This window comes from Strongylocentrotus purpuratus, unplaced genomic scaffold, assembly GCF_000002235.5.
Source record: "Strongylocentrotus purpuratus isolate Spur 01 unplaced genomic scaffold, Spur_5.0 spur5_scaffold_11, whole genome shotgun sequence".
NCBI lineage: Eukaryota > Metazoa > Echinodermata > Echinoidea > Camarodonta > Strongylocentrotidae > Strongylocentrotus > Strongylocentrotus purpuratus.
Window position 1 is genome coordinate 24574607 of NW_022145596.1, and position 12416 is coordinate 24587022.

The window sequence follows — 12416 nt, forward strand, 5'->3', positions numbered from 1 at the left end:
AATAGATAAGCGGCCTTCTTCTCGTACTATGAATAGGGACCCCAATGAATAATGTAGAAGTAAGATAGCAGCAAATAAGGTTTAAAAATGTATAACTCATTTCCATTATATAGGTAATTAATAAAAGATGCTAGAAAACATTTAATTGATAGAAGACTTAAGACAGCATCTTCCCAAATGGGAATGTTTAATGTTTTACAATATCACAATTCTCTTAAAATTTACAAACTAACATTTGAATAAAAAACTTTTAAAAATTCATATATACTTTGATCAAATATGATATTCGACCGTGCTTTCATACTATAATCAATGATAAAATGACCAAATATCTATGATTTTTTTTCCATAAATTGCTAAACTACTATCAAGAATATAAAGTCAACACAGATTTCAACACAGATTGGTCATCAAAGTAGTGTACATCTTCTAATAGAAAAATATATATCACTTTCTCATATACATGTATATAACCCCGGGTTCGATTCCAAGAGGAGAAATTTTGCAACCTATCAAACAAACTCTGAATGAGAGGACAGCAATGGGAACAGTCTGTTTAAAAAGTATGCAGATTATATTTGATAGCGACTATTTGTAGACATAAATGAAAAATGAAAAAGGCTTCAAAAAGGCTCTGGTAATATAACAAAAATATACCAAAAAATAAATCTCAGAACATCACACTTTTATCACACCAAATCTTAAAAGAGCTCCCATAAGCAGATAGAGAGATGTCTATCATCATGGCAGCTACTCCATATTTCAAGACTGACTGCAACTGATTTCATTTGGTTTAATATGTAAAATGATTTTGTGTGTATCACTATCTGCATATTTATATATACATGTATAAATATATGTACATTATATTTCATTTCAATTGTATTAGTTATTATGCTTATACATATATATACATATACATACACGTATATATATAGTTATATACATGTTTGTATGTATGTACAAATTCTCAACCAGCACTTTCTTTTAACCAGTGCATGTGAAAAATGTGGTCCATAATACAAAAATAGTTACAGTAATGTAGAAGTAAGATAGCAGCAATTAAGTTTGAAAATGTACAACTTATTTCCATTATATAGGTAATTAATAAAAGATGCTAGAAAACATTTAATTGATAGAAGACTTAAGACAGCATCTTCCCAAATGGGAATGGCCATGGACACAAACATAGCATATTTTTCAAAATAGTATTCAAAATACAACCCCACACGAAGTCTTCGCTCCTCATCAGACACACTATTACTTAATACACCCAGAATAAAACATGCTTGGGGGAACGGGCTTTCTCAGCCATGGGTCCAAAACTGTGGAATAAGCTCCCTCTAAAATTACGTCAACTGTCATCGACAGAAACATTCAAATTACAACTAAAAACCTATTTGTTTCTTTCGTTGTAATTATCGCAATATTTTAATTTACTATGTTTAGGAGAATTCCGAATTTGTTTTTCGGTTTATTGTTTTTTCTTTCTTATGCCTGTTACATGTACTCTTTTCTAAGCGCCATGAGCACCGAAAGGTGGACCTGTGCGCTATACAAGTAGCCACTATTATTATTATTATAGTATAAGCATTAGTATACACATCAAAACAACAGGTCAATACAATATGAGAGAGTATTATTTACAATGCATCTTATACTTACAATATCTGTGCACATCTAACTTACGATACATTTGGTAACAATATTCTATTGTCTGAACATTTATATGTACTCATAAGCTTACAATGGTTTTACATTTATCAACACATACCGATGCAGCAGTAAACCTTCTATGTATGAATGCAGCATTCATTTCCATGGCTTTTATTTCACCTTAATTTCCTAGCACTCAATGTTCCCATACTTTAAATCAATAACATCCGACACATTTCACACTTCATCGAAGAAGTTTCCAAAGTATTCTTACTGAACCATTTTACAATGTCAACTTTAAGGGAATTTTGCCTCTCATAACTTACAGTAGCATAAGAACTAATTATGCTGATTCATGTGTCCATTTTTATAAAAATGTCTGCAACTACAGACTAGCATTCATGCTATATTGCACCATGGACCTACTAATGATTGCACCCAGTGATCGAGTCACATGCTCCGCTATATAGATGCCTTACACAAAAATATGCCTGCATTGTATCTTGCACGATGCACACATGAAACCAGATTCTCTAACTAGACTCATAATGTGGTGTCAGGAGTGGAATCATGAAAACCTAAGTCTCCTGTCGATCCCTTCGTGAAAGACTCAACCAAATGTAATCTGGAGAGAAAAGGAAAGCAAGAATGCATTTATATATCAAATTTACAGTCTTACATTTACACCATCACATGCTTCACAGGCTAAGCACAAAAATACCGATTGGGATATCTTCCTTTCTTTCCCCCCAAGTGATCAATAGACTATTGTTTTATTTCTCCATACATTCAGATACAGTTAGTTCAATTTGATAGACAGGCTTATTTCAGCGATGTCAAGCAAGGAAGTCCTGAGCTCCAACAAGGCAGTGAGTCTCTTCATACATCTTTAGCATTTCCCTCCATCTATTGTGACATCGCAGTAGGTACTGGTTACCTGATTTGAAGTAAAAAAAAAAGAAGAAATACCTTTAAAAAAAATTTTAAAAAATCATTTTTTTTCTACAGTACACAAGTACAAGCTACTTTAGAAAGCAATTAATAGAAAAATGACTTGCACAAAACCCCCAAAACAACCAATGTTAGTTTAACATGGTCCTGTTTGTACTGACCTTTTACAAAACTTAAGATTTTCCAGATGCTCATTCCAAAAAGGATTCTTAAACTGAACCACACTTACCTAGTTATATCAGTGTCTCATACATTGTGTTTTCCATTTAGCATTATTTAAAAATATGTATGTGTCACAACACTTGAGAAGAGACCAAGAATGTTCAAGAGGTTAAACAATTCTGCAAGAATACAGAATGATAATGACCAGATCTTGAGTAAACAAGTAAAACATGTATTCTGTTGGGTTTTTTTTAAATTAAAAAACAACAACCTTGCACTCTCTGAATAATGGTGGGTCTAAAAAGGGTATCTTGCTATGGTCAACCACTCCATGAAATACTTCAAATCTTACCGATGATGATAAGCCCTTGCTTGGCCCTTGTCAAGGCAACATTCATCTGGTTCTCGTCGTTGATGAATCCAAGATGTTTCCTCTGCCAGCCTTTGCTTGGCTTTTCTTCAATCTCAATCCGAGGTTTGGAGCGCACGGTTGAGAGGACAACATAGTCCCATTCGCTCCCTGCAAACAAATGAGTTTGAAAACCAACTTTTATTTTCAACTTAACTACACATACCTTTTCTCTTACAACCACCCCCTATAGCTATCAGCCCCTGAACAATTTACCCAGAATTACCCCCCAAAAGGCTTGTTAACATAATGCTCACTACCTGCGCTTTACATTTCTGAATCTTATAGCACACAGATAAGTGAGAACACATTTCTTGTATTTGGTAAGTTTCAAGAGTAATTTGATATTTCTGAAGGGACAAATGTATAGTTAGTTGATTCTCATGTATACATTGGTTAGCAGTCCAGTCTTTCATCCAGTTCAATATACTTTTATTTGCTTTTGAATATTGAATTGGCTAGCTCCCTAGTATTGAAATAAAATACTCACTGAATACAGGCCAACAAGTGATCTTTGATCATGTCTAAAGATTGTGTTTACTTAATAGATACAGTAAGCACTACATAAAAACTGATTTACTGGTATTGTTAATATTAACTGTACCTTGACTTTTGACCACAGTGCTGACTTTGATCTGTCGGAGATTTCTGTCAGTTTGAAGCCTTTCTTCGATCTGCACACACTGGAGGCGATACTGAGACAGGACGATGATCTTCTCGGGTGACACCCCTCTGCTGATCATCTCTCGGACGATTCTGATCTGTGGCCGTTTAAGATTACGGAAGCAGGGGAGGAGAGACAATATAAACAAACAATTTCACTCATGAGCAAAACCCCATGGCACGCAAAAAACATGTCCAGGTGAGACAAGGGTATTAATGCCATGTACATATTTCATATTAACGTCATTCGTACATTACATAACCATCACTGAAAAATCTTACTACTTGTACATCTACCATGATTATATATGCTTACAAGTACAAGTGCAGGTCTTTAACATCACTACATTTTATAATGCTACCTATTACAAACTCCAAATTTTAATGATGTTACATGATTCACTAGCGTAGGGTCAATTTTAGCATAAAGGACACGACATTCAGACCTTATTTAGGTCATCGTCGGTGGGGTTACAAAACCTCGTATCTCAATTTTTTGAGATTTTGATTTTTTTGCATAATTGTGTACCTAATGGCCTACGACATCACCTGATAAATCCATGGAACGCCTCTTGTCTCGGTTTTTTTCACAAATTCCACACAAAGGACGGTGTCACAGCACTAAATCCGTTGAGACAGGAAATGTTTTTTCGCTCTCCTGAAAATTCATGATTTTTGAGATACAAGGTTTTTTCACCCCACCGACGTCATATTAGATACTTTTCAAATATCAGGGACATACCCAGCACATTTTGCCTAATATATAGATGAAGAGAAAATGGACTAGCTCTTTGTAAATGTAATGGACATGAAATAAAATGGCAAGGATTTCTTACTGTGTACAGTTTGAAATGTTGATGACTTTAAGGGTTTAATGAGTCAAATTGAAGTATTTAAAGACTTAAGCTATGGTCACATCACCTAAAAGTAGCCTGCTTGGCAGCCGGGCGGCGAGTTTTGAGCCATTTTCGCCCAGGCACCGAGCGGTGGCCGCCCTGGCACTGCTTGTTTTTTTAGGCCATCGCTCAGTCGCTGCTGAAGTTTTAGCGCAGAGTTAAAATTAGGGCAACGCCTGCTCACTTTCACTTGCTGCCCAAAGTATGCTCTATGCTCTATGCTCTATGCTAAATCGCTTGACGGTGAACGCTCGAAAATTGAAATAAATTGAAGCCGCTAGGTCAAAGGCTGCTGAGCGTTCGCCACCCGGTCGCCGCTGGAAGATCAGTCGGTCACTGGGCGACAAGTTCAAAATCGGTCAGCAACTTTTGACCAAGCAGCTTTGATTTTTGACCTAAATCGCTTGACGGCGAAAGCTCGATTAGGTCGGTGTCCGGGCGGCGAATGATTGAGCACCGAGCGTATTTTGGCGCCCCGCCCATCACCAGCCGGCTGCCGGGCAATTTCCTTAAAATTAGCCGGTGGCTGGTGGGAGACCGCTCGGGTATCGGTGGGTCATCAGTTGGTCACTGCCGGGACGCCGCCTGGAGAAGCTCTCCGATTTTGCCCAGTTTTGACCTAAAATTGACCCGTGACTGCAGACAGGAAATTGACAGGGCACTGCCCAGGCATCGCTGGGGCTCTACAGCCTTCTCAACTTCTCCAAAAAATCGCTGGCTGATGCCTAAATTCCAGCGGCAACCGAGCAGGCTACTAATCGGTCAGTCGCTGCTCTGATTTGTGACCATAGCTAAACTTGAGTTCTGGTAAATATAGAAAATAAATTCTTACAGAATCCTACGAGACTTACACTGAATGTTCAAGATTACAAATAAATGACATTTGCCAAACAATTTTGGTAGAAAATGTATAGTGGCTGAGTAATGAGCATAGAAAGATAAGGAAACCCGGTGAAGTAGACTCGTCACAATGTGCTTCACACAGGTTACAATGTCAAATGGGAGTTGTGGGTTTTATTGAAGATGCTGCCCAGTATTAAAGTTTATGTACGTTTGTTTTTATTTCACTGGTTTAAACAACTCATCTACTGCAGGATTAACAATCCAAAATTATTCTTGGCAATTTCCTCTCAAAATACGATTCCCATACCAGCTGAGCTCCAGATTAGCCCTAACCTACCTTAAATCTCTGTGTATAAGACGCACTTTTTGTTGTTGATCTTGGTCCTAATAAATAGGGTGCGTCCTATATTTTTATTCGCATTATGTAATCCATGTTGAGACACACAAATTTCTAAAACATCTAAAAAGTGGTATTTTGAGGACTCAAAATATCCTGTACCTGTGTCTAAGACGCACCCCCGACTTTTAAATTTGTTCTTGCATAAAAAAGTGTGTCTTATACACAGAGATTTATGGTATATATATATATATATAGTATATGTGAACCAGTTGATTTACCTCAATAAATCAATGTGTCTACCTATTTTTTGCTAGTTTACATAAACTATGCAACTATAGAGAACTAAAACGTCACATTCGCGCATGCCCTACCCCAAACCATTACCTTCCCAGGGTCCACGTGCGCAACCACATGCCCGCTATCTTCCTCTTTCTTTTCTCATCTACAGCTATTAAAGTCACTATTTTGGATTTTTATATTTTTTGGCACGGCTTAGTTAGTTTTGCACATTTAATTCCGTCCTCATTTTAATTATGATTATTTTGGTAGTACAGGCTTCCCGTCACTTTTCTTAATTTAGGCACAATTTCGACTTTCATTTCTGCCCCACATTTCCTACTTTCATGTATGGTTTGCAGGCTTTGGTTCCGCTGCTTGGCTCGACTTTCTGGCACCGCTTAACGCCTTATTGTCAGTTGGGGTTTTTCGTTTAGCTTGTGGTTAATTTATTCATCCGCCTAGCATCCCAACTAAGCTCGTGCTGCTTCGCTGAGCACAGCTAGCTGCGGCTTTTGCCTGCTCGTGTTTGTTTGGATTTAATTTTCGTGTATGCTTTTGGGGTTTGAGTTTATTTTGTGAAATATTTTATTTGAGATTGTTTTATCTGGAAATAAAGTGAGCGCTGAGTTTATTTCGCTCTAGCTCTCTCTGTTTGGATTTTCTCTGTGTTTGGTTTTTCTCTTGGTCTACAGGTTAGTCATGGATGCTTCTGAACCTGGTACCCGTGCCTCTCCTCCCTCAAGAGCGAGGTCTTCCTCGTACACGGTCCACTTTGTCGGGTATTTGGACTTGGGTGTCCAGGACCTCGGTCAGGTTTAACCCTGTCCTGGTTTGCAGGGTTTGGACCCGACCCGACCTAACGATTCGATCTGGTACCAGTTTGCCGAGATTGTGTCCGACTTTTCGTATCTCTCCTTCCAGTATGCGGACTTGTTTACATGTACCTGATACTCAGGATCCTGTTTCTCATACCGGTTTGATACCCGGTTATGACCAAAGCTGCCCATCCTATCACGGTGGTGCTTGTGGCTCCTCCCGGTGAGGAGTCTACGAATCGTTGTTGCGTCCGCCCCCTTGAGGCTAGGTTCCCCACGTAGCTGGTTTTGAAGGTCAGGTTGGTGACTCTGAGTCATCAACTAAGTCACTAGTCAGCGCAGCCCCCAAGCCCTCATGATTTGGCAGTCGACGCCCAGGCTCTCCTGGAGTCTAACTTACCTGAGGCCTTCACACCGGCTCTGCCAGATGCGGCCAAGGCTTCCCTTCTCTTCAGACAAGGGGCCCCCTAACAGGAATACCGCTGACGGTGGTTTGCCAGTCCGGTGACGGGTATATTGTGAGTTAGGGTTTTTTCCTCCTACCCTTCTAGTTACAGCTGACGTGACCAGCACACTAGTGAGTGAGCTTGGTTCGACATACGGGGGGGGGGGGGGGGGGAGTCTGATTTCGCGGGTGTTGCTGCTCCGGCATCCGATATGTAAGGTAAGAAGTTTGTAGCCTTTTGATGTACAGTCTCTGACTGTGACTTAGACGGAGATAGCTGTGGCGAAATTTAGACCTCGGCCTGCCTTATCTCCAGCCGTTTAGACTGGGCTTCTCGCATGTGTCAAAGCATCTTGGTGGGCAACAGGGGGGGGGGCAGATGAGGGCGTGACCCCTGCCTCGGATGTGTCTGGTCTAAGCCCAGGTACATTTGTCTGGTGTAATCCGGTACCGGTTTTAGTTTTGGGACCGTCTTGCCGAGCGTGGCCTCAGAGAGGCTCTGTTCTGTGGCTGGCCTTTCTCCTCGGCTTTTTTGCCCGTTGGTGATGGCTAAGCTCTCTTCTCCCGCTTCACTTGCTACTCCTCCAAGGGAGGAGTGGGTAGCTGGATCAGGTCTCACCCTTCCCCTCTGGGGTTTGGGTTTTTTCCCAGGTTGCGGTCCTGTCTGGGACCCTTTCTCGCAGTTGGCTTCGGCATCTGTGTTCGGTTCTCGGTGGAGCTAAGCCCTGTGGCTGACCAGTTCCTGAGGGCTGTTATGCGGGCTTTTCTTGGGAATTATCTATTGGACACCAGTCCACAGCTAACCCTGTTGGTAAGCAGAGTCAACGTTTTTGAGGCAACGAGCTCCCTGGCGGGTTTCCTGTTTCCTTTCTGTATTTCTGTCCCTTTTCGACGGACATCCTTTTCCTCTCCCGCTGTGTCCCAGCCTCTGTCGGGCTCCTACATCTTCATCCCACAGTGCTCTATCAGTCCGCCCAGCCGTTGTTGGGGACAACGCTGAGGCTTCGGGACTTTCCGAGAGAGCCTATCGGTTTGTAGTTCTAAGGTCCTTTATACAACTCCCTCGTCTGATAGCGGATTTACCTTGTACGGTTTTGGTAGGCGCGATTGAGATCTTCTGTTCTCCGTATTTGTTAGGGGTAGAGCCCTTTCCACGTTTCAGGGATACCGCTCGGCCTTCGCCGCCTTTCTTGTCTGGGTTCTGGATGGCTCGGGAGTTTCTAACTCCCATTTCCTATCCGAGTTGCTGTTTTGAGCCTGCCTAACGTTTTAGAGGCATTTTCTAAGCCCCCCTTCGGACCGATGTCTAAAGTTTTTTTCCTGCGTTTGTTGGTCAGAGCTCTGTTCCTCATCATTTTTGGGCAGAGGAGGAGAATTCTCTGTGCCCTGTGTTCTCCCCGGCCTTATCCGGCTAAGAGCCAGTAGGTTTCCTCCGGGCCGGGTGAGGTTTTCCTCAACCCTCTTTTTGACTTCTCCTTGGTCCAGGAGGGCTAAGTCTGGTGCCCGGTGAGGACATTTAATTGGTACTTGGTCAAGACCAAGAATTTTTTGAAGGGCGTCCAGCTCTTCCTCATTACCCAGGGACCTTTCTCCCCTTCATCCAAGGTTCCATTTCCGGGTGGGTTGTCAGAGCCATCCGGGCTGCTGACCTTGCGGCCCTCCCCCGAGGGCAAGGCCTGAGCCCACAATACTGTGAGCATCGGTTCCTCCTGGGCTCTTTTTCGAGGTATTGGTCTAAAGGATCTTTTGGGGGCTTCTTTTTGGCGGTCTCCTATTCCTTTACTTCTTTTATCTCTGGGACGTTCCTTCTTGGGAAGGTACTGTTCGCATCTTCGTCCCTGAGAGCGGCTTTGTCTGCCATTGATCCCCTTTAATCCCCTTCTACTTAGGACATGCCAACCCGGTCTTATCTGTGCTAATCTCGCAAATAATAGGTAGATACATTGATTGATTAGAACTAATTTAATTATCTAAATCTATGTATCTACCTATGTCCCTCCCTCCGTCCCCTCTCAATCCCCGGCAACATGTCTGAAGCGTTGACGTTTTAGTTCTTGATAGCTGCGTAGTTTAGGTAAACTAGCAAATAATAGGTAGATACATAGATTTATATAGTAAATAATAAAATTAGTTCTAATTTTTCTGATCCCTATGTTAATAGTCTATAGGGATGAGATCATCACCTTGACAGTAGGGAAAAGCATACAACTGAACGTAATTCGTACATACCACATGTCTGATCTCAGCACTGTTACTCTTTGACTGCTCGTTGCCTTCTTCCGACTTCACTGAGAGGGTTTCCTCCTGCCCACTCACATGGCAGAAGACTCGAGGCGTCTGACCATTGTTGGGCCAGATACTGCGGATGGGGTCAGGGCCACGCCGCATTACAGATTCTGCCGTCCTCAGTCTATCATCATAGAACGCCAAGGATGGGAATTCACATATCTGCTTGTGCTGTACAAGAGGAGGAAAGAATAAACAGGAACTTCAAGATAAAGTGCCAAGAAGGGAAGTCACAAATATTTCCATAAAATAATAATAATATTAATAATCCTTTTTTTAAATAGCGCTCAATACACCGATCCAACGATGTGCCTAAGCGCTTTACAGATATATTATTACCCCGTCATTGGATTCTTCAGTGTATATCAATGAATGAAGACATCGGTTCCATCGACATGCAAAACTTTGCATTACATGTTCTTTGAAATAATTGCAGTACATTGCTATTCAAACAGTGGGAAGAGAGACTTATCTATTATCGAATATCAATACAACTATAACACTGAGTTTCCTCAAGCTAGGATCTAGCCCTCCAAACACAATTAAAATAATAATAATAAATCTGGATTTATATGGCGCATAATACAAAATATCATCTCCAAACACCTTAGAGAAAAGGCAAACTTCCTGCATTCTTGACACAGAATTTACAGCACTGCGCAAATCATCAATACCATCATGATCATCACCATCATCATCATATACCACCATCGTGCATCATCATCACTTCCACCATCATCATGAGGATCCTCACCAACATCATCATCGTCACCATCATCAGGATCATCATTCATCATCATCATCATCATCATCATCATCTCCATCCTCCTCCTCATCATAATCATCATCATTACCACCACCATGCATCTTCATCTCTTCCACCATCATCATGATGAACCTCATCAACATCATCATCAACAGCAGCAGCAGCAGCACCACTATTACCACATGGTGTTGTTTTTTTAATTTCACACTCACCATTCTGTACTGGATGGTAAGCATCTCGGCTTTGTCCTTGTATTTTTCCAGCAGTGAAATATCTATTCCAAGCTGCCTAGCATTGGGCTCTGTGATTATTGACCTGTCAGTATCAAAGACGTATTATGGCAATACAGTTGACTGAGAATAAATTAGCTCAACTGCATTTTCATTGTCCATCAACACAAACATTTATATCTTTATTGGAGAACGAAAACTGATGACAAAATCTAAAACAGAGCCCTCCAATTTCTGTCGCTCACCAACAGTGACCTAAGTAAATAAAGGGATCTTTTGAGCATTTTTTCCCTTCTCTTTATGTTTGCGGTTCCATGCTTGTATCCTATACATTCATAATAATACTGTTGATAAAAATAAAACTGAAATGTTGTTAATTCAGTACATTGATATTTCAAAAGGGTGTTGCATATTCATGTACATCTCTTCAAGCAAAAACATTCGGGCTCGAAATTCAGACCTCCATTAATTAGGTGCAAACAGTATTTTCAGTCTGAAGTTCTGAAGTTCTCAACGTCTATTGCCAAACTAGTTTATTTGTATCAACTTTGCATTTAAAGTATAATGTTAAAGTGAGTGTGCAAGTTTAAATACACAATAACACTGATATATTAAAGGGTAAAGGTGGTTTGTGATTAGATTTCTAAATATACTTGAATAAGATTTGGTGTACACAAATTCACTCAGAGTTACACAAAATCTGAAATAATAGATTTCTTGAATTATAATTTGTGGACAAATTGTTCTTGCTCTTCTTACTCTTCTTGCTATATATCCACATACTAATGGTCAATTGAGCTTTCACCCTCCCTTCTTGAAAAAACAAGGGTTTGTCACTCTACCTCAGTTGTTGATGATCTCCGACTAGTACCACTTGTTTGGGTTTTGCTGACACCAGAGGGATCAAAGTTTCTGGCTCGCTGCACATCCCAGCCTCATCAACAATCACCTGGATAATATTGGTGAATCTTGAGATGCGAGGCGCTCCAGCAGCATTACAGGTACACAGGACTATGTGATGGTTCTTCAGTTCTTGTTTCTGCAGTGAGGGAAGCAAAGTGTATATCTCAAAGGGTACCCATATTAAACCTTTTACAGAATAAAGGCATTCCATGGGCTTATGGTTAAAGAGCATGATTCTATTCTATTCACATGTCCACTTCACCTTAGTTATATCTCTTTTATAAAAATCATATTTGAATCAATCTTCGATCAAAAGATATTTGATATAGCGCCTTTTCCTTGCGATTAAAAAGCACTGCACACACCGCTCCACAATGTTTGGGCCACTTATAAACAAAAGTTAGTCACTTCACAGATCAATACATGTATATGTAGGCTGGTAATAAAGTCATTTTAGATGCGACTTTGGTAATTTCTTGAAGTGGTCAGCAGATGAGGCCATCTGCAGTAGGCAGCTGGTTCCACAGCTAAAAATTCGAACATATGTGCAGTATAATGACAAGGAACCACTAGCATGCAAAGTTAATACTTTTCACCGATTGGAATCCATTCAGATTATGCATTGCTTAGCTGCCGATTAAAAAAAAGAAAATTTATATTAAATAAATTACATATATACATATCTAATATCCAATCTTTTGGGTCTAATTAGTTTTTACATGTATCACTCCCATCTCCCCACGGGCCGATCCACGTAGCGAATTTTCCGCCC

The 12416-nt window shown here is 40.5% G+C and overlaps 1 protein-coding gene across 2 annotated transcripts in view; it reads right to left on the reverse strand.

The window, feature by feature from the left end:
* Positions 1 to 1097: 1097 nt before the first annotated feature.
* The window catches only part of LOC583716, a 69821-nt gene continuing 58502 nt past the window's right edge, over positions 1098 to 12416 (reverse strand). For both annotated transcript variants that reach the window (XM_030980941.1, XM_030980940.1), the window contains exons 24-29: positions 11584 to 11780; positions 10724 to 10826; positions 9689 to 9916; positions 3783 to 3939; positions 3122 to 3289; positions 1098 to 2593 (exon numbers count right to left, since the gene is read on the reverse strand). In XM_030980941.1, coding sequence (XP_030836801.1) covers positions 2493 to 2593; positions 3122 to 3289; positions 3783 to 3939; positions 9689 to 9916; positions 10724 to 10826; positions 11584 to 11780 — 954 coding nt within the window. In that variant the 3' untranslated portion in view covers positions 1098 to 2492. The remainder of the gene's footprint in view (positions 2594 to 3121; positions 3290 to 3782; positions 3940 to 9688; positions 9917 to 10723; positions 10827 to 11583; positions 11781 to 12416) is intronic.